The sequence below is a fragment of the Xenia sp. Carnegie-2017 genome, unplaced genomic scaffold (genome assembly GCF_021976095.1).
Source record: "Xenia sp. Carnegie-2017 unplaced genomic scaffold, XeniaSp_v1 HiC_scaffold_23, whole genome shotgun sequence".
NCBI classification, from domain to species: domain Eukaryota; kingdom Metazoa; phylum Cnidaria; class Anthozoa; order Malacalcyonacea; family Xeniidae; genus Xenia; species Xenia sp. Carnegie-2017.
Genome location: NW_025813486.1, coordinates 20,676,784 through 20,700,237, shown reverse-complemented (window position 1 = coordinate 20,700,237; position 23,454 = coordinate 20,676,784). Strand labels below are relative to the sequence as shown.

The following is a 23,454-nucleotide window of genomic DNA, read 5'->3' as shown; positions in this document are numbered from 1 at the left end:
GATTTCCCAAGCACTAAAGAAATCATAGCTAAAAGTCCTTTGGCAACAACAATTTTAGAAGCATCAATCTGCTTACCATACGCCATATTGACATCACATACTCGCATAAATTGACTTTACTATTTTACAGTCATGCATACACTTCAGTTGTCCTTTACTTACGATTTTGGATGTAAATTTCTGCTGAGAAAACTCAAAACAATGTTCAAATGAAATGGCTTTCTTTTGAACATCAATGACTGAAATGTCGCTCGCGAGATCGTCTTTGCCAAGCATTTACAATTCATCCATAAATTTTTCACCCTCTTGAAAAAATTTGGTTTGCACAGCAGCATTCATGTCAATATATGACTTCGTAAAAGATTTCCATAAATTCCGTCTTATTGTAGTTTAGTTTCTATCATGCTTTAGAAAATTACTATGAAACGATCAAACATTCAATTCAGACAGTGAGCTTGACTAAGTTAGTTTAGTTGGCTATCAGTCGAAATCGGTCAAACCAATCACAGTAATACAAAAATTTAAATGAACCAATTACACGATAGCAATTGGACTCCCTTATAGGTCCTGCCACCCCGATTATCGGTCAAGATTATTCCAGATTGTCCACTAATCAGCCTATTGACCAATGGAATGGCTAAAATAAGCATTCTTGAACTCCATAATCGGTCGAACCAGTCGAACCAACCCGCCCATCAGTCAGCCAGTTAATATAATTCTAGATATGTTTTGATCTACTGACTTGTTTATTAAGGTGGTATTTGTATAAGTTTTCATACATAAAACAGAATTTTGACGATGAAATCAAAACGATTACAGAACGAAAATTTAATGATCAAAAAAATTGTAATCATTAAATTTGATCAATAATTTTTGAACTATAAACATCAGTCGCGTGACTGATTTGACATACTCTAGATCCGCGCCTGATCGGTGTGTCCACGACTCTAGATACTGTAAATTTTTTTACACAATTTCGAGTTTTTTTGCTAAATATTCAGCAAACGTTGCAAAAAATGCAAACAAGAATTGCTGATTGATTAAAAAAGTGAAATCATTTGTATATTTATAAGTTTAATGCTTTTATCATTTGAGCCTGCTGTAAAACATAATGTAGCTTGGACTACATAAATATTTATGTAAATTTACGCAATTGATTGCGTAAATCATTCATTTAACTCAGAATTTTGAGTTCTGTCAACACAACAATACGGTAAAGTCTTAACTTATGTTTTTGAGTTTAAAATATACAAAATTTCAGGTAATTCAATCGTTTACACAACTTTTTGTGTAAAAATACACATATTTCTTTTAGTAAGCAATTTGCTCATTTTTGAGTCAATTGTTATACACAAAATCATGTAGAGCAGTGCGTTAAGGTGAAGAGTGGCGCAATTTACACAAGTTTTACAATGTTTTATAATAAGTGTAAGCATATTAGTTTTTTAGTTAACTCATAAAATTTATGTTATTTAACGGATGGTAGGTCTGTACGGAAAAAATATTTTCACGAGATCTCAAAAATACAGTAATCCAATTATAATTGATACATGTTATCTTTACTTTGACTAGCGCCGCATATACTGCATGACGATGTCTGCTAGTTATTATTTTGAATATTATTATATGCTTAGTCTAGTGGTATACATGTCTTATTGATCTATGTAATTTTCTAAACAATAAGCGACTATCTCTTTTTACCTATTTATAAGTGTGTTTTAATAGAAATTTTCCTCTAAAACCTGTGTTGCTGTAGATTATTCTCTCTGTGTAAATTTACCTATAATTTTGTGTAATACATTTACCCAAAAGTGTGCAATTCATCCTTTTACTCAAAATATTGTGCTCAGTGGATGCATTGTTATTATTTAAATTTACAAATAGTTTTGTGTAGTCTGTACACTAGTGCTTGTGTCACAAAGAATACACATTTTACTGAAACTTTTGCGTACAATTTCCTCAACTTTTTTGCAGTTAAAAACCCATCATCTTGTGTGGTGTATTTTTGTTCCATACAAATGCACTTCAGACTTTTTTTATATTCTATAACAACTAATATGGCTGTTTAACTTTCGATTTCTTTTTCGTTCAGTCAAAAACTGTGATTTTCAAAAGGGACTGGCAACTACTGTATGTCCATGGCACAATGTAGAAGGCGACGATGACTTTGACTGGAAACTTGCTACATCATACTTATATTATTGGGAACCACCACGATATGATGCTACAGGTTTCAGTATTGGTAAGATGGCAGTGTTTGCAGCGAATAAGTGTTATATGTACAACTGCTTCAATTGCAAAAAGTAAAATCATTTAAAAATATTTAGGATTTTGTCTTCAAATGCCAACTTGGATTTTAAATGTCAATCAATAATTTCCTTCTTAATGATATCTAACGTCATAAATACTTTGCTGGGTCTAAACTAGATACTTAAAAATGAAATTTGATGTAGTTTCATTCAGCTAAACGACACAAGAAAGAGATGATAATTTTATAGCTATTATGGTTTTTTAAAAAATTTAGTTTTTATTTTTGAAATTTGCTTATTGAATTTGTTTTACCACGATAAATTAATATTCATAATTTCATATTTTATTTTTTATATATATAGCCCACATATATCTTACAATTCTTCATGTGTTGTAGGACGCTATCTTTTTTTTGAAAGAAGTTACAGTTCAACAGGCAAAGCTTGGTTAGCGGGAAAGTATCGCAACGACTCTGTCGTGTGTTTGTCATTTTCGTATTATGTATATGCGATTCCGAGTAATCACCTTTTATTCCCGACATTGAATGTCTACCAAGAATACTTTGATAATGGATTTACTATGTTACTGTGGTCATTAAATGTCGATGGAAGAAGAAGATGGAAAAAAGGCCAAGTCACAGTTAATTTTACTATTGGTCTATCTAGGGTAAATAAATTAAATGTATTTATACTGTGTTATTACAATTTGTCAATTTTTCCAAGCCATTTATTTTACTTCATAGTTAATCTTTGAAGCTGTTGTGCGTAGACGACTCCGCAATTTTGTAGCTCTTGATAATCTGGCTTTTGCTGCAGGAAGCTGTAAAACTACACCAAAGTTGGCCACTCGTAGTAATGCTTATAGTAAGTATTTGTTTTCCAAGATTGTGAGGTACTTTAATTGATTGGTGTTACATGAGAACAACTACTAGCATGTAAATTCATTTATATCCTAACCTTATATTATATTATTATACATTTCATATTATATATTTATATTTTATCTTTAATATGCATTTTGCATTGTTTTTACAAAGTAAGACATAATCTCTAAACTTGCCTGCATGCGCTAGAAGCATGCTTATTTACGTAAACACGTAAACACATAGTTTTGAGGCGCAGATCTCGTTATTGTGGTTTGTTATTAAGGTAGACAAATTTATATATCTTGCTTTAACATACTGTAGTGCGTATGGGATGTAGGTCACAATCTACATTACTTCCCTTCAGTAGTTTAGACGACTGAGTACAACCCACGAGAAGAAAACCTAAGAGGCATAGCCTTTAAAGATGGCTTGACAAGCTACAATCTACCAGACGACTATCTTGGCTTTTTTGCCACAACTATTTTTTGGCTTCTGTTCTTTTAATCTATTCGGAAAACTATTTTGAATACGTGTTGGATTCACAAACGCTCAAAAATTATACTTGGTAATATTATTGTTAAGACACATATATACTTGTATAATACGCGTTAATAAATAAATTGTTTGAGGAATATAACTGGTTCACACTATCTTTGTTGTGTGTAGAAATAGAACCAAAATTAATACTTATTTATTTGGGACCACACACGTAACAATTGGTCACTTTTTTTGCTTTTATCTTCTTGGAAATATTCTTTATATTCATTTGGTTCATAGTTAACTTACATAAAGAAAACATTGAATACAATAAATAAATCAACTGTAAACTATGAATTGCCAATTAATGTGTTATTTTCGATGATCTTCTTTATAGATTGTTCCATTGGTTCATTCTTTTCATTTCAAAGTAATAAATGTGAAAAATGTCCAACTTCTACATATCAACGATACACCAATCAAACTCGTTGTCTTACCTGTAATGATGGTAAAGGCACCATAAGTGATGGTGCAATAAGTGAACAAGAATGCATAAAAGGTAATTTTTGACATTGTGTCACTTTAGTGCTAATAAATCTATATAAGCTTAGTGTGCGTATGTTTATATATTTATATATATATAAAAACTGTGCCACAATATGACCTCCCGGCTATCAATGTTGAAAAATGATGACCCCAGCATTTGGGACACAGGAAGTACAGTTACACATTGTATGGATTGTTATTAAGCTGATTGGTAAAATTCACGATAAATTTAGTGAACATTAAAGATATCGTGCGTGTCCACGACTTCAGAGACTGTAAATTTTTTTACGCGATTTCGAGTTTTTTTGCTGAACTTTCAGCAATTGTTGCCAAAATACAAACAAGAATTGCTGATTGATTAAAAAAGAAAAATCATTTGTATATTTATAAGTTTAGTGCTTTTATCATTTGAACCTGCTGTGAAACATATTGTTTCATGAACTGCAAAAAATTTTGTATAAATTTATGCAATTTATTTTGTAAATCATCTCATTTAACTCAGACTTTAGAGTTATGTCAACACAAAAATACAATAAAGTCAAAACTTACGTTTTTGAAAATATACAAAATTTCAGGTAATTCAATCGTTTACAAAATTTTTTGTGTTGAAAATACACATATTTCTTTGAGTAAACAATTTGCTCATTTTTGAGTAAATTGTTATACACAAAATCATGTAGAGCAGTGCGTTAAGGGGAAGAGTTGCGCAATTAAGACAAGTTTTACAAAGTTTTGTGATAAATATAATCAAATTAATTTTTAAGTTAACTCAAAAAATATATATTATTTACCGGATGGGAGGTCCGTACAGAAAATTTATTTTCACGATGTCTCAAAAACCCAATAATCCATATATAATCAATACATGTTATCTTTACTTTGACTAGCGCTGCATATACTGCATGACGCTGTCAGCTAGTTATTGTTTCGACTATTATTATATGCTTGGTCTAGTGGTATACATGTCTTATTGATACATGTAATTTTTTACACCATAAGCGACTATCTATTTTTACCTATGGATAAGTGTGTTTTAATAGAAATTTTACTCTAAAACCTGTGTTGCTGTAGATGTATTCTTTGTGTGCAAATTTTCCTATAATTTTTAGTAATACATTTACCCAAAAGATGTGTAATTCATCCTTTAACTTAAAATTGTGTGCTCAGTGGATCCATTGTTATTATGTAAATTTACCAATAGTTTTGTGTAGTCTGTACACTACTGTTTGTGTCACTGTGGATACACATTTTACTGAAACTTTTGTGTACAATATACACAACCTTTTTTTGCAGTTAAAAACTTATCATCTTATGTTGTGTGTTTTTGTTCCATACAAATGCATTTCAGGCTCATTCTATATTCTATAACAACTAATATGGCTGTTTATTTTTCGATTTCTTTTTCGTTCAGTCAAAAGATGTGATTTTCAAAAGGGACTGGGAACTACTATGTGTCCATGGAACAATGTAGGACGTGACGATGACTTAGACTGGCAACTTAGTACGTCATACTTGTATTATTGGGAACCACCACGCTATGATGCTACAGGCTTCAGTATTGGTAAGATGGCAGCGTTTATAGTGAATAAGTGTTGTATGTACAACTGCTTGACTTTCAAAAAGTAAAATGATCAAGAATATTTAGGATTTTGTCTTCAAATGAGAACTCGGACTTTAAATATCAATTAATAAGTTTTTCCTTAATGAAATCTAACGTCATAAATATTTGCTGGGTGTAAATTAGATACTTACTTAAAATTAAAATCAGATGTAGTTTCATTCAACTAAAAGACACAAAAATTAGATGATGATTTTATAGCTATTATGGTTTTTAAAAAAATTTAGTTTTTATTTTTAGAACTTGCTTATTGAATTTGTAAAAGCACGACAATTTAATATTCATAATTTCATATTTCAATCTTTATAAATATTTTTTACATGCATCTTACATTTCATCGTCTGTTGTAGGACGCTATCTTTATTTTGAAACAATATACAGTTCACCAGGCAAAGCTTGGTTGGCGGGAAAGTATCGCAGTGACTCTGTCGTGTGTTTGTCATTTTCATATTATGTATATGCGATTCGGAGTAATCACAATTTATTCCCGACATTGAATGTCTACCAAGAATACTTTGATAATGGATTTACTCTGTTACTGTGGTCTTTGAGTGGCAGCGAAAGAGGAAGATGGGAAAAAGACCAAGTCACAGTTAATTTTACTTTAGGTCTATCTAGGGTAAATAAATTATATGTATTTATATTTTTTTTTTAAATTTGTCATTTTGTCCAAGCAATTATTTTTAATTCATAGGTAATCTTTGAAGCTGTTGTGCGTAGAGAAAGCCTCAACTTTGTAGCTCTCGATAATCTTGCTTTTGCTCCAAGAAGCTGTAACATAATACCAAAGTTGGCTACTCCTAGTAATGCTTATAGTAAGTATTTGTTTTTTGGAAGTGTAAAGTACTTTAAATGATTGGTGTTACATAAAAACAACTACTATCATGTAATATCACTTTAAACTAACATTATATGATATTATTATACATTTCATATTATATATTTATACTTTATCCCTAGTATGCATTTTGCATTGTCGTTATAAATCGGACATAATCTAGAAACTTGCTTGCATGCGCTAGAAGCTTGCTTACATACGTAAACACGTAAACACATATTTTAGAACTGCAGATCTCGTTATTATGGTTTGTTATTGAGGTAAACAAATTTGATATATCTTCCTCTAATATTTTGTATTGCGTATGGGATGTAGGTCACAAAACCACAATATTTCCCATTAGATAGTAAATGTATGTATGAGTAGTTCAGACGACTGAGTACAACCTACGAGGAGACAACCTAAACGGCATAGCATACAGAGATAGGTTAACAAGCTACAATCCACCAGACGACTATCTTGGCTTTTGTGCCATAACTATCTTTTGGCTTCTGTGCTTTTAATCTTTTCGGAAAACTATTGTGAGTACGTGTTGGATTCACAAAAGCTTAAATATAAGACTCTCGGTTGTACTCATACAGAGGAGATAAGATACACTATTTATGCTTGGTAATATTATTGTTAAGACACATATATACTTGTATAATACGCGTTAATAAATAAATTGTTTTTATGAATATAACTGGTTCACACTATCTTTGTTGTGAATCGAAATAGAACCAAAATTAATGCTTGATCTTTCGGGACCACACACGTAACAATTAGCCACTTCTTTTGATTTTACCTTCTTGGAAATATTCTTTATATTCATCTGGTTCATAGTTAACTTACATAAAGAAAACATTGAATACAATAAATAAATCAACTGTAAACTTTGAATTATCAATCAGTGCTTTAATTTCAATGATCTTCTTTATAGATTGTTCCATTGGTTCATTCTTTTCATTTCAAAGTAAGAAATGTGAAAAATGTCCCATATTTACATATCAACGATACACAAATCAAACTCGTTGTCTTGCTTGTAATGATGGTAAAGGTACCATCAATGTTGGTGCAGTGAGTGAACAAGAATGCATAAAAGGTAATTTTTGACATTGTGTTACTTTAGTGCTGATAAATCTATACAAGCAACGTGTGTGTATGTTTACATATATATATATATATATAAAATGAACTAAAATAAAATGGACAATTGTTTGCTGTCGCTACTCGGAGTTTCACGCCGTAGGGCGATCTTCAGGCAACTGACAGATTATATTTTATTTGCTGACTATATACATTGACTAAAAGGTGTTAAGTTACATGACGGCATGCACTAAACATATCGGAACGTTTATTTAAAATGTTCTTTTTACGTCCTTTCAGGATAAGTAGCCTTTCTTCAAGGCAAAGACGGCAGGTTCTTTGGTTTTTGTTTGGAGGTGGAAGTTGTTTGATGAAGTCCCATTTAATGTTGTAGTTACGTTTGTTTTCTTTCAGTGTCCACGTGTATTTAGAAAGTTCTGTCTCGTTCCGGTATTTAATGTTCGTAAATATATGTATATATATGATAATGATAAGGATTCTCTGGACTTTATTTTGAAATTTTTATTAAGCTTTCAACTCGGTGCTTCGAGCCTTCGTCAGAATGTGCGAATATATTATTTACAAAGGTTTTATATTTATATATATATATATATATATATATAAGGAACAACAATGTGCCCTCACGGCTATCACCGTGATCAGATGAGCCAACTTCCGGCTTCAATTATCCCATTATATTTTATACATGGATGCGTTATCCACTGTAATACACATATCAGTGGCTCAAACCTATAAAGGTGAGCTTTCCATAACGCGAAAGATTTGAACGACTTATTAAGAGAGTCTACAATTGAATTATAAATACACTGGCATTATCATATACTGGTAATATCACTCAGGGGGAAATAAATATCCTGGAATTATCATTCAGAGGGGGAAATTGAAGCCGTGTTTTGTAGGTAGGTCCTTTATAACTTTAGTTTTTCAAAAAATACACTTTTTATATCCCTAAATTTCATTTTCATTTTTTTGATATCTTCAATATTTATCTTTGAGTATAGTAGACGCATTAAATTTCTCACTCAAATAACTACATTGAATAAAGATCGTTTAGTTTCTGAAATTTTATCTGACAAAAACAAAAGTTGGCAAAAAACCGCGCAAAAATATTGGTTTTGCCTGAGTTATACGACGTTCTAGATATACCTATCTGTTTCTACTGCTAAAATATTAAAGTTCTTGGTTAAATACACAAACTATTAAAGTTTCAAAAAATTTGAATAATCAAATAAAGGAAAAAATATGTTTTTTAAGAGCACTTTTTCATGTAACGAAAACATAAACATGGCAAGTACATATATAGCTCAGTGTGTCATAATGGAAAGTAAAGATTCTCGGAAAAAAACTATTTAAAAAGCATTTTTCATGTCATGTATAAATACGAATAACATATTTCATGTAAGCAATGTCTTATTGTTGTATTTTGTATGTAAAAAATACAATAAAAAGGAGCAGAAAATAAATACATCGCACATCACGAATAAGCTTGATGCGCAACATTTTAATATAAATCCAAAAATGAAATAAACACTGGGAGACTAAAATATTTATTTTCGATTAAAAAGACCCAATGAACATTTTTTAAACGTAAAAAGACATCAATGTTGCACGTAAAAGATGTATTTATAAAAAAGATGTGCATAATACTGAAAATATTCAAGTAAAACGTTTTTATCTATTTTTTAGCATTTTCTGGCCTGTAGTAGTCATTCGGATCTCCCTCGATTCTTGTCGATTACGTTTTTCCACGTAGATATGTCGCTAGGTATAAGCTAAGCATGGTACAATGCAGAAAAATTGTCGAGAAAACGACAATAAATAAATTTTTTGACGGAATTCCCGTTGCCAAAAGTAAAAACACACATCGATCGCCAAGTAAATATGTACTATTTCAGGGGGGGAGTAGACAAATTTTAGACAAGTTTTAGACAATTTTTGGAGTAGAAATATGTTGGCTTTGTCCAATCACAGGGCATTCTTAATGGAGTTATCATTCCAGTATTCCAGTATACTTATAATTCAAAGAGCTCAAACTATCTGAGAGTGCTCAAACTGCACATGCGCAGTGAGCGTAAAATAAAAAGTGTGTAACAATGTGCCCATTATTTTATATATTTTTCTACTGATGATGACATGTAACACTTGTCGAATCGTTTGAATTAAATAATGTTTACTATATAAGGAGTGTCTATTGTCTTATGTTTTACTAAGTGGAATAAGTTCTTTTCGTTTATTGAGGGATGATTTGGATGGTTGGTAGAGGATGAAAAATTTTTCTTTGAGACAAAGATTGCATCTTTTAATGGTGCTTTTTTATGGTTCTGTTCTATATCTAGTCATAAATTCGTTTCGTATAAGTCCAATGTACGAGTCAGTTGTGTTATTGTCCTTGCGTTTCACAGTTGCTTGATAGATAACGAATGATTGTTGGCAGTTTTCGTTAAGTGGACAGTTTTGTTTCTGTCGGCAGTTGCCTGTTTTTGAATGTGTATTTTTGTCATTGATTGTATTTCCTTTAATTTTGTCTGATGTTCTCAATATATGTTTGTTATGAATGTTGATTATTTTGTGGATCTTGTTCATGCAGCTGTAGCTGAGTTTGATGGTGTTACAGCTGAATATTTTCCTGAGTTTAAGTTGTATGGGGAAGTGATTGTCGATTAATGAAAGGAATTTGTGGCCAATGTTTGTGTGGACGTTTTTACTAAATGGAAGGTTGTACCGATGTATATTTTGTGGAAGTCTGTTTTTCCATTTGGTAGTTGCTTTTTAGTAAGGTGGAGTTATTTTGTCAAACAATGCTTTGTCGGATGATAGGGATGATAGACGTTTGTTGATGGTGGCGGGTATGTTCTTCGTTACGGTTGGTGGATGGTTGCTTTCCTGTGGCACCCTCAGCACCCCCGCGTCGTACACCTATGGTACGTTCCTTTTAGTCGGCGAGTTTAGTCATCGATCGACCTGCTCGTATTTTCCAATTCCATCGGATATTACTTTTGACAACACCATAGTCTCCGCACACTCAGCTAGAACAAGATACCTATTTTTAGCAGTGTTGTTATTTTCATCCACAAACACTTTGCAAAGGGTGAACTGTAAACTCGTTTGCTAAAGAAAATCCACTTTAAACTTACGCCAGCCGTTGTAATTACTTTGTTTACAATAATTTAACATTACCGCTTTTGATATGTTTTATTTTGATTGGCTCTTTGATCATTTCTTTGTTTGACTAACCAATCTGGAGTGCATTTTCCAAAAATAAAATGCACTGTATTTCCTTTTTGGGAACTGTGTTTCCAATTTTTGCACAGGTATTTACGATAAATTGCACTCCTCTCAGCCAATCAAAATTGAGAAATTTTATTATGTATATTATTAAGACTAAAAGAGTAGATAAATAAACTTATATAATGTTTTTTAAAAATACTCGTAAAAGTTGCAAAGAAGATCCATTTATATTCCATAAATAGGATTTTCAACATTCATCACCTGAATTTCGCCATATTTTTGCAGTAAAATTATCATTGGTTTTGCTTATTTAAGTTGTGCATCAATTTCTTTTTCATTCAGTCGAAAGTTGTGATTTTGAAAAGGGACTGGGAACAACTGTATGTCCATGGCGCAATGTGAAAGGCGATGATGACTTTGACTGGAAAACTAGCACATCAAACTTATTGTATAGAGCACCACGTTTTGATGCTACTGGCTCCAGTATTGGTAAGATGGCAGTATGTAATAATACAGGATACTTGCGTGTCAAACTATTTAAATTGTTAATGGAAAAATGAATAAGATTTTTAAAGGCTTTTCGAATAGGCATGTTTTCGCTTGTAAAATCTAATGTTATGAATATGTTCCTCGATGGCTCGGTCTATATACTGGCTGCTTCATTAATATTTAAAGTCAGGGGCGTAGGAAGCACATTTAAATTTTTGGGCGGCAAACCTCTAGAGCACTCTCCTGTGAAAATGCTGTATCATGCTAATGACTAATAGAAACCAGTAGATTAAAGTTTTTTGTAGTTAAAATTTCAAATCTCTTATTTGTTTGTGCCCATCGAGAAAAGGTTACTGTACTGCTTTTCTTTGCTGATGACTTTGGTATGAAATGCCTTTTATAAAACCGTTGCATGGAATGAGGTCTTTCAGCAGATAAGTTAAGCAAAGCAGCATGTATATATGCAATAAAGAAAAAAGAAAGTAAGGAAGTAAGTGAACTCCTTTCAGGTATGACAGTGGGGAAGCTAACTTTACATGATCCTAAAGATATGGTGCGTTTTCTTTGTCCGGATATAATTTCGGCAATTCTTTATTGAGCTTACATAAACCCTGAGTTATTTATGTTCATAAAGTTATAAATAATAAATCATTAAATCAATTTTACTGTGTGGGCTAAAAATGCATGTAGTCTTAATCTTATAATGATTAATATTGTATTGACAGGCGGATCGAGAGAACTTGCCGAAATTCTTTATCAACAAATACACATTCTTCATTTATAAAGTACATTGTCTACATACATCATACATTTTTTGTTTATTGTAGGACAATATCTTTATTCTGAAGGACGATACCGTTTACTTGGCAAAGCTTGGTTGGTGGGAAATTATCGCAATGACTCTCTCGTGTGTTTTTCTTTTTCGTATTATAATATTCGCAGTCATTATGTGATACTAAATATTTACCAAGAATATTTTCACAATGAATACCACGTGTTACTGTGGTCATTAAGTGGTGATCAAGGGAATAAGTGGAAAAAAGGCCAAGTCACAGTTAATTTTACCGTGGGTCTATCTAGGGTTGGTAAATTATTCATATATTTATACAGCTTTGTGATACTTTGTCAATTTGTTCAAGTCACTTATTTTTTATTCATAGTTAATCGTTGAAGCTTATGCAAGACCATACAAGAACTTTTTAGCTATCGACAATCTTGCTTTTGCTCCAGGAAGCTGTGACACAATACCAAAACTGGCCACTCCTGGTAATGCTTTTGGTAAGTATTTGTTTATGCTTTTTTGCAAAGTGTGTTGCTTGCTCACTCTACTACTTTTTATGTTTCTTGAAAATTTTCAAACTTATCCTTAGGTTTATAATTAATTTACGTAATATGATAACAAAAATATTGAACACACTAAATATTTTAGAATTTTTTAAAATAACTTGACTAATATTGTCAAACCAGCGTTTCTTTTTCAATCATCGTTTTTATAGATTGTACTATTAGTTCGTGCTGTTGTCATTAATTGAGTTTTTGTTAAAACTCTAAGATTGCACCCTCAAACGAATCGCTTGGATATTTCCTTATCCCTGCTACTAATTCCTGAACACCATCGCTAAAAACTCTCCTCTTCGCTTTTATTTCTAACATTTTTCACTTCCCAATTACGCCAATTAAAGATGCCTAACCGTTTGTCATCGGTTTTGCCATTTTGACTGCATCAAAGGTGGTAAATGCATGTCAACTACACCCTGTGTATGTATACTTACAAAATAATGATTCGTTAACTAGCAATTTTAAAATATTGATGCGTTTTTGTAAACTGCAATCCGGGATACATGTACAGTTTCAACCAATCTGATTGTGTTATTTGTCCTCAAAACACGTATCAACCAATGAAAAGACAGTTTCAATGCTATCAGTGTCCAAATGGCACAATGACGTATACAGATGATCCTCACGTTAATATAACCGACTGTAAAGAAGGTATGTTTTTCAATCTCAGCATTTTATTGATCATTTGTTGATAATATCTACAACTTTTTTGTTCAGAATGTCGTCCAGGTTATTACTTTAATATTTCTGAAATGGTTTGTACAAAATGTCCACGAAACTCGACACAAGAGAACAAAGGACAGATCACATGTGATGTGTGTCCAATAAATCTACCAATCACAGAGAAGGAAGGAACAGTTTTTCAATCAGATTGTATACAAAGTAAGTTGACGTTTTTAAACCCTTTAAAATAATTCGATTTAATAAAACCCTTTTCGACTTTAGATTGCAATGTAGGCTCTTACTTTAACAAAACGACTTTAAATTGTGCGAAATGTAAAAGAAATAGTTATCAACCACAGACAGGAAAAACAAAATGTTTTACGTGTGAAATGAACAAGATAACCATAGAAACTGGTGCTATTAGCAAGACACAATGCATTGAAGGTAAGTTAAATAATGACATGAAGTTGTTAAATTATTTTATTGATAAGAAGTAGTTATTATACTTTAATTCACTACTGCACCTGCTACTTGTTATTTGAAACTTCACTAAAAGTATATTCTTTTCCAATCTAATATTTATTATCATATGCGCTCCTTTCTCATTTTAATGTGTCGCTTGTATTTACGATCTTTTATAGATTGTTCTGCTGGTTCATTCTACTCGTTTCAAACCAACCAATGTGAATATTGTCCAGTGAATTTTTATCAACCCCACTTTGGTCAAATTCATTGCATTGCCTGCCGCATTGGTACAGTTACAGTTGAAAATGGGACAGTCAGCCATCTTGACTGTATCAAAGGTCATAAATGCTTTCTCAATTACACCTTGTATAAGTACACCGACATATAATGAATTATGAATTTGCAATTTTAAAATATCCATGCGTTTTTGTAGACTGCAATCCAGGATACATGTACAGTTTTAACGAATCAGACTGTGTTCCCTGTCGTAAAAACTCATATCAACCAATGAAAGGACAGATTCGATGCAAACAATGTTCACATGGTACAATGACGTACACAGACGATCCCCACGTTAATATATCCCACTGTAAAGAAAGTATGTTTATCTTCAGTATTTCATATATCTAATGTTGATATCATCAATAATTAAATTACTTTGTTTTTAGAATGCTATACAGGTCATTATTTTAATTTGTCTGAAATGGTTTGTGCAAAATGTCCACGAAACTCGACACAAGAGAACAAAGGACAGATCACATGTGATGTGTGTCCAATAAATTTACCAATCACAGAGAAGGAAGGAACAGTTTTTCAATCTGATTGTATTCAAAGTAAGTTGACGTTTTTGAAACACATCAAAATAATTCGGTCTAATGAAACCCTTTTCGACTGTAGATTGTAATGCAGGTTCCTATTTTAACAAAACGACTTTAAATTGTACGAAATGTAAAAGAAATAGTTATCAACCACAGACAGGAAAAACAAAATGTTTTACGTGTGGAATGAACAAGATCACCATAGAAACTGGAGCTATTTACAAGACACAATGCATTGAAGGTAGGTTGAATAGTAAAAACAAAATTGTTAAATTTTTTTATTGTTGCGAAATATTATTAAACTAGATTAAACTACTGCACCTGTCATCTGTTATTAAATATTTCGCTAAAAATATCTTCTTGTCTAATCTATATTAGTATCATGTGTTCACATGGATTTTCTATTCTCTCCAGGTTCTTCACGCAAATTTATCGGAAAACTTATAAAGACTGTTATTCCCTATGCAATTGCGGCAATTTTGTTCCTGTTTTGTATTCTTATGTTGTGTTACTACCTCAGATGGCGGATGAAGAAGAACAAAAAAATGGTGAGTAAAAAATAAGTAAAAAACAATCGACATTTGTCGTTGAAGCAGTAAATGCCTTTTAAACGGTGTTTAAAACTCGACACCGATGATCATTAGGAAGTATTCAATGCATAGCAATTTTACTGCAACTTTGATTGACTATTTAGACGAGATCTGGCAATGGCCGACCAATAAACCAACGAAATCGCATATTAAATCGAGGTACAGTAACTTCCTTGTTCAATAAATTCATGATTATTTTTCTACAAAAGTATTCATCAGCTATTCAAATAACGTCGATATTATACATACATAACGTGTATAATAACAAGTTTTACATATACACACAATCGTTTGGTTGAACAAAAAAATCAATATACTTTTACTTTGTCCCTTTAAATTTTGCGTTAAAAACGTTACTAAAAAATATATTATAATAACTGTTACTTTTCATGTCATAAAAGCTTTATGAAAATGTTATGTTTATAGAAATCCCAAATTGTACCACATAATAAAATAGTATTCATTTAAATTTAAATGTCATTAAAATGAAACGGCACTTTTTCATCTCTTGTCATAGATCACAACTCTGAAACCAACTTAAATGATCCAACAAACGTATCTGGCAATGAATTTATGCTCCAGTCTCGATCACAGCAAAGTCAGAATCACGTGTATGAAGAACCGAGATGGGAACCCGAAAACCATTCCAACGTTGTGAAAATCAGCTTTGAACCTCGTCCACCTGGGTATGAGGAACCTATTATTGTAACCTTTGACAAGTCTCCGCAGAACCAGACTGTTGATCAATGCGAAAATTCTTCTGTTCGTGATTCAATGACTAATGAAGATAATAGTGAACGATATACATCTTTGATATTACCCCCAGGGTGTAGAAATGACTTAGAAAATAATGATTATCAACCACTGCTAAAGAACGGTAATGTAACAAATAGTGAGAATGTTGATCAATACCAAAATTCTTTTGTCAGTGATTTGATGAATAATGAAGAGAAAGGTAAACAATATAAAAGTTTGATAAAACTTTCAGGAAATGAACATGATACAGAGAATGACGGTTATCAACCATTGCTGAAGAATGATAATGTAACAAATGGTAAACGTGGTGAAGAAGATCGAAATTATTCTGTCAGAAATTCGATGATCAATGAAGACAAAGGCGAGAAATATTTGACAATTATTGAATAAGACTGAGCATTATTTTCACCGACGTCAATGTTTGTTTTATTGCACAATTATAAATGTAGAAGTCGTCAAACTATATTTTTATGGAAGCTTCGACATTAAATAATCATAAAGGTTTGCTTTCGTCTTCCTCGTAAAAAACTCGTTGAAATATCTCCTGACTGATAGCGTAAAGCGTAATTTACACGAGCAAAGTGTCTATGGCAAAGTTATATGCCGCTGGACTATATCCATGTAAATGAGTAAAATGTCCATTTGCCAAAGTTTTCTTTGACAAAGTTTATTTTCTCGTTTCAATGGGATAGTTTGTTCATTGCTTGCATTAGTGTCGCCAGATAGATAAGCGATATTCATATGTTCATGTTTTATTCACTAAGAAACAATTGACTTGAAAAGAACTTAATAAGGAAAAACATAAATTAATGAGTAAAATCCCCTTTGCTTATGGAGCTGGCGACGCCATTGTTTGCTTGTTTTGCAATTGATGCAGTAATAGCAAAAATATTGGAATTTATTTTCAAAACGCAAATGTATACTTTCGTGTTTTATCGCAACTTTTCTTTTACTACACAAATGTGGAAAAAAGCAAAGAAAATAAAGAAGATTTTTGGTACGGCCGTGGTCTACTCAAGATCGTAGGCATTCACAAACTAACCTTGTGCGCGAATATCCGTAACTGATTCTGAAATACACTCTTAATTAATTGATGTTAAAATTTTCTTATGTGAAAGTTTGGTAACGAGGAGTTGTATTTACGCCATGTCAAGCTTACTTTGCTGGTTCATTTACGTGGGAAATTGTTTGATCAATTTAATTTTCTATGGCAAAGATGTTTGTTAAAACACTGGCACCCCAATTTTTGAACAAAGGACTTTGTAATAGAAACCATTGTCAAATTGTATCATAAAAACACTTTATAACAAAGACGGTAATAATCAATGAAGTGAAAGTGCGTCAATAGAATAGAGGCTAATCTCAAAAATTAACTAGGGATGCAAGGATAGTGCAAAGTTTCTCAGTAAAAATGTTCCTAAGCCTGGAAAATAAAATGTGTTTCAACAATGCTTAGCATCAAACTATGGCGTTTGGAAAAATGCTAAACTGAAATTCATTGTGAGAAGTAATTATAATAGAGGCTAAGCGGTTCGTTTTATGACGAAAATACTCTGCAGCAGCCTATAAATGATTTGTAATTGCCAATGGGATTGTATAGACTTATATTTAGACTTATCGATTTATATTTATCAGTTTTTGACACACTTATATTGTACATAATACTTGAGTTCTGATTGTCTTTGTCAGAGATACAATCGTGTAAATAACACGAATCCGCGGTCCATCGAAAACCGTAGTATTTCTTGTGGCATCTGATGCAGTTGATACACGAAGTAGCCACAACTTGCTCCAAGGTTGCATAAATGAACGTTAATTTCCTATGCGCACTTATGTAACGGATACATAATATGGACATTAGGCACGCCACTATCCGCTTACATACATTTGTCATTCATGCATCACAATCTTTTATTATTATTATTAAACAGTTATATCGATAGAAGTATTGTATTTTCTTTAATTGTTCTGACTCATATGTGAAGCTTAAGTGTTCAGAAGAAGATGTTCGGTATCCGTATATTACAATTTGCATCAGTTGAGGAACAAGTCCAGCTTTCGGCATTTTGCGTGAATAAACATTCATTTTGTATTTGCACTTTCACAGCAATTACATGAAAGTCGAGAAAGTCCTACAGTTTTTCATGACTTTCTTCAATTGTTTTAAAGCACTCAACAACTATATGCTTGTTGAGTGCTTTAAAAACCTGGACGATTATCATTTACAAACATATAACGATACTCCCGGGTTCAAACCATTTACTTTATTACGATCATTTGGACGACAGAGCGAACAACTTGCTAACGACTACATACGTTTTGCAAGCAACGTCAGACGCATACGCCAAATACGGCTAACCTGACGTTTACTCCTCATTTGACTCTGAAGATGACTACCGCTAAGGTTGTCGAAACGTCAGTCAACAACAACAAAAACAGTCCTTCTCAGGACTTTATTAACCTGGACGATCATCATTTACAAACATATATATGCTTTATTTATTTATCTTGTAATTTTAGATAGGAGAAATAGTTATTATACTTAGTATACGCTGCAGTATTAATGACGAAGTGATACGATGACTAAAACATACTTCACTATAAAAGGAATAATCAATGCTTACCTTGTTTTGATTGGATGATTGTGGCATATAGCAATAACATGCAGGTCAATAATGAAAATATTCTTTTTCTAGCGTAGTCAAATGCTGGCAATTTCGTCGCTCCTTAAATAAAATAGGCTGAATAAGTTTATAAGAAGAAAATAAATATTCGTATGAATATAAAAACTTAAGTTTTTACATTTCAATCAAAGTATTTAGTTGAAAGACATTTTCACATTGATTTTCTATTCTCTCCAGTTCCTTCACACAAATCTAATGGAAAAATAATAAAGATAGTGATTTTCTGTGCAGTAGCTGCAATTTGTTTCTGTTTTGTATTCTTTTTTTGTGTTATCATCCTAGATGGCGGATGAAGAAAAACAAAAAAATGGTGAAAAAAAATAAGCAAAAACAATCGACATTTGACGTTGAAGCAGTAAATGCCTTTTAAACGGTTCTTATAACCCGACACCGATGATTATTTGAATTGAAAAATTGTATTTTATCAAACTGCCGTATCGGGATTTCCGGTGATTATTGACTTAGGAAAATTTGAAATCGTTTTTTTTCTCAATTCAGATTATTCTTATGCCATGATAATGAACTTCTAAACGCAAGCTGGCAAACTTTCCACAGCTAAAAATATGCAACTCTGGTGAATGGAAAAGTTTAAGTACAGGATACTTTCCGCTTTAAAGTCGATTGAGAACACACTATTTTACGGGCCGCAAGTTTAAAATGCCAACTGTTCTCTTAATTGTTCGACTATTACAATCAATATTAGAGACAGAAGTATATTATTTCGCCTTTTTGTTCAAAACTGTGGAACTCCTTATTAAAAGATTTATCTCATTTTTGCTTCACAATATATTTCATTGAGTGGTAAAAGAAATTGTCTTTCCCTCGCATCGGCCACTTCCTTATTACTAATTTAGGTAGCTTCATTCATTTCTTTTCTCCCTCGCCGACCATGAAAAATTTATATACGCTTTGAACATTATAAATTTGTTGTCTATATTTAAATCACTAATTTTGTTTGATGAAAATATTGGCAATTGCAAAAACGGAAGAGTTTAATGCAGTTATTAAACCTCAGCAACCATGTTATTACGAATTAAGCGCACAGAAAAAAAATCATGCAGAAGGCTACTTAAGTGTGTACCGCGTCCTCACGGCCGCCATCATTCCAGCATAATACTTTAGGTTTTTCATTTTCACTGAAATAACATGACGTCATTTCTTCACAATAAACTCGAAAAAATTTCAATATAAAAAAATACGTCAAGTCATTTCAGTGGTTGGAAACAAGTGAAAAACCTAAATATCTTTTTGGAATAATGGCTGCCGATATGCGTGGCTCAACATGCGCGAGGACAAAAACATCATGTATATTCCATATTCTGTGCTAATCGCGTGCTTTACCCTTAAGGCTGAAACACACTAGGCAGTCGCTTTAGTCGCGCGTCTAAAACTACCGCTTTGCGTGGTTACTAAGCTAGTAGCGTAGTCGCGTCAGCTAGTCGCTTTGAAAGTTCAACATGTTGAACTTTTGACTTTGGTCGCTTCAGTCGCTTTACACTGATTGGCCAATAGATACATTTTAACTTCCTAAATGCATATCATATTTCCTGTCATAAGCATCATACGAAATTTTTAGATTATACCTTGGAAAACGAAGGCAATATATAGTGAATTCACACTGGAATCTTTCAGTTTTTATATGACTTATCAAATAGGGACAATAGGAGCTACAAACTGGAACCCTAATGCACAACGTAAATGCACAGAATAGGATTATCCACGATATACGCGTAATGTGCTATGATCATATTGGCGTGTTTTAACTGGCTTGTTCTCTTTTCTCCACATAGTAGTTTGTACTGAGTAAATATTCATATATTAGTAGCTATAATAAAGGCCAAAATAAAAAGTTTAAGTGATATCTGTGTCTGTAACAAACTAAAATCACCGCCATGTTCAATAGACGCCACGATAAATGTCGCGATGGTCGCTGCATGTGTGTTTCTAGCGTTCAAGCGACTGACGCGAGCGCATCAATTCGCTTTGGACGCGCGACTGAAGCGACTGCCCAGTGTGTTTCAGCCTTTACACAACAGCTCTAGAGACTTAGGCCCTGTTTACATGAGAGCGGAACGAAGTCAAACCGGTCTCAGCTCGTGTCAGTTATCGTATAATTTATCGTAGATGTTTACATGGGAGATGTACAAAAATAACTCAGAGCGGTTCGGCGTCGTACAGTCTGATGAACCGATCCAACTGAGTTCAGAACTTTATGAATTCAAACCGGCATTAATGTAAAGTCAAATTAACATTAATAACTGTCTGAAATTGCAAAAATGCATGCGCGTCAAAGCAAATTACAAAAATAAAATGGCGAGCAAGTGTAAAACTAACCTGCAAATGAGGCATTACGCAAATAAATATTTCGTGCCGGTCCCATGTTAACATGCAACAAATTCTGATTTTCATTCCGGTTTGACTTCGTTCCGGTCTCATGTAAACAGGGCCTCAGTAAAGGTCGTTCGCCTAGTTTTCACTAACGACATGAGCACGAACAAGAAAAGTATATTCTCCGGAGATTAGAGTAAACAAAAGAAAAGGGACTTTCTTTTAAATTTGCTTTTGTTCTTTTCAATTAAGTTGCTTTCTTCATTGCACATTTTTTTGTGTTTCCTTTTGTCTTTGCTTATTTAAAGGAAAACGAAGCTTTAGTAAATCCCCCTTCGTTTACTTATAAAAGTTATTTTAAAATGCAAATTTCTATGCTTAAACAGGTGATTGCAAGTAGCGTAGACCTTTCATACGTTGCTAGTGCTATTTCTACCATTATGGTGACCGATGAAAACACCTTATATCTGGTCATCAATAAAGATGTTTGTGACAATGCTAAGGGAAAAGTATGATTGAAACTATTCACACAACAGTGAATTTTGAAGTTTTGATGGTTGATCACCGGTTTTAATAAGGGGGTGTTTACATGAATCCAGGATGAGTTTCGATCCGGAATGAACTCATTCCACTTTAAAAGAAATCCTAATGCATGTTTACATGAATCCGGAATGAGTCACAACTCGATCCGGATCGAGTTCATTCCTAGTTTCATTCCGGATCGAAATTTTATTCCGGATCGAAATTTACTTTTTATCTCATGTAAACGCGAATTGAGTTTCATTCTGGAATGATATTGTGACTAATGACGAAGCACGCATGTGCCATGGGTATTGTCTTCTGGCAAATTGAAGCTCGTAAGTAAATAAAGAGGCTAAATGGGTTAAAATGAGTGCGAAGAAAAACGACAATTAGTTTCATGTAAACACGGATTGACATCACGTTTCGATCGGGATTGAAAGTCATTCCGGATTCATGTAAACACCCCCTAAGTTAGTGACAAGAAAGTTGCCGACGCAAGGGAAAGACGATTTCTGTTACCACTCAACGACATAAACTGTGAAACAGAAATGAGCTAAGGGCGAAAGATTTATTTGTGTCTCAATTATTGTCGATGTAACACTAGAGCAAGAGGACTTTTGTGCTGGTAAACTTTCCTTCGAAGTAGTGTGGTTGCAATCGACTTAACGAAGATACGTTTTATTTGTTCATTATTTTGACATCCCCTGTTTTACAGATTCTACGTTTACTCCGTCAGGATCATTTTATTTTCCATGTTAACTTCCCTAATCGGCTAACCCCATCTGTTCACGGATATTCCAAATTTTAGAAATAGCATTTTTGGTTTCATGATCCTGACGGCATATGATCACAGTTTGACAGAATTTTTGAAATTACTTGTATGGAGGTTATCATTGTCTATCAATGAAATGGTTTATTTTGTTCATTTCCTTGTAGACTTCACTGGAGAATTTTGTGGCTTGATTGAATATTGAAAAAAATTATTGATAGAAAGAAGTGAGAAAGAATATAGGAACATTGATGATGATGATGATGAAGCATATATTGAAAGCTACAAGCACCGGGTTAAAATGTATTTAAAGTTATCTTCATAGAAAAGATTTACCTCAGAATTAACGTTTTTCTCAATCGACATCATGATTATCCAATACTTTATTTAATACCACTGACACAACTGACATAAACTTACCTTCTCGAGAAACTACGTCACATTTCTCAGTCATCTGTTCACTAGTCATTAGTCCTCTCACATGCACATTTTCACATGACATGTGTTTGGCTTAAAATAACTGTGGGTAATGTACCAGAACAATTTCCTGTCATTGTATTAAAGGAAATGGTCGTCACATTACAGTCTGTTTATTAAGGTCATGCAATGTAAGCAATGACTACGAATGAACCATCAGAATGAACACAATTACCATTGTCGCAAAATTTACCAAAAATAATAACATTTTTGGCAAAATCATTGTTATCGTAAATGATTCCACTAGACACAAACAACATCTCCAAAGCGGCTTCCTTGCACCAATATACTTTTGAAATGCTAATACTGAAATGTTTAAAGGACACATGCAACATAAATTTCGGATTCTTATTTTTGTTCTTTACATGGAGGTATAGCTCCAACTAATAGTTCACCAAAGTTTGAGACTCAAAGGATAATTATTCTTGAAGATATGGAGGTTTAAAGTCGATGCTTTACTGATAACGTATTGAAAATGCCCGACGAGCTAACGATGGCTACCGATTGGAAAAAGGTCGTTGTGACGTAATAGTTGACATTAGCTAAACGCGGTCAATTGCGCGCTTTGTTCAAAATATATTGGTAACTTCTTAACAACACGACAATTTAGCATTGAAAATATGGTTTATTGTGCCGCATTTAATTGT

At 32.8% G+C, this 23,454-nt stretch overlaps 1 protein-coding gene across 1 annotated transcript in view; it reads left to right on the top strand.

Moving 5' to 3' along the window:
- Nucleotides 1–23,454, top strand: part of LOC124448550 — a 325,208-nt gene that overhangs the window by 87,667 nt on the left and 214,087 nt on the right. The window contains exon 48 of the mRNA XM_046999527.1: nt 14,761–14,922. Within this exon, the coding sequence (XP_046855483.1) occupies nt 14,761–14,922 (162 nt within the window). The remainder of the gene's footprint in view (nt 1–14,760; nt 14,923–23,454) is intronic.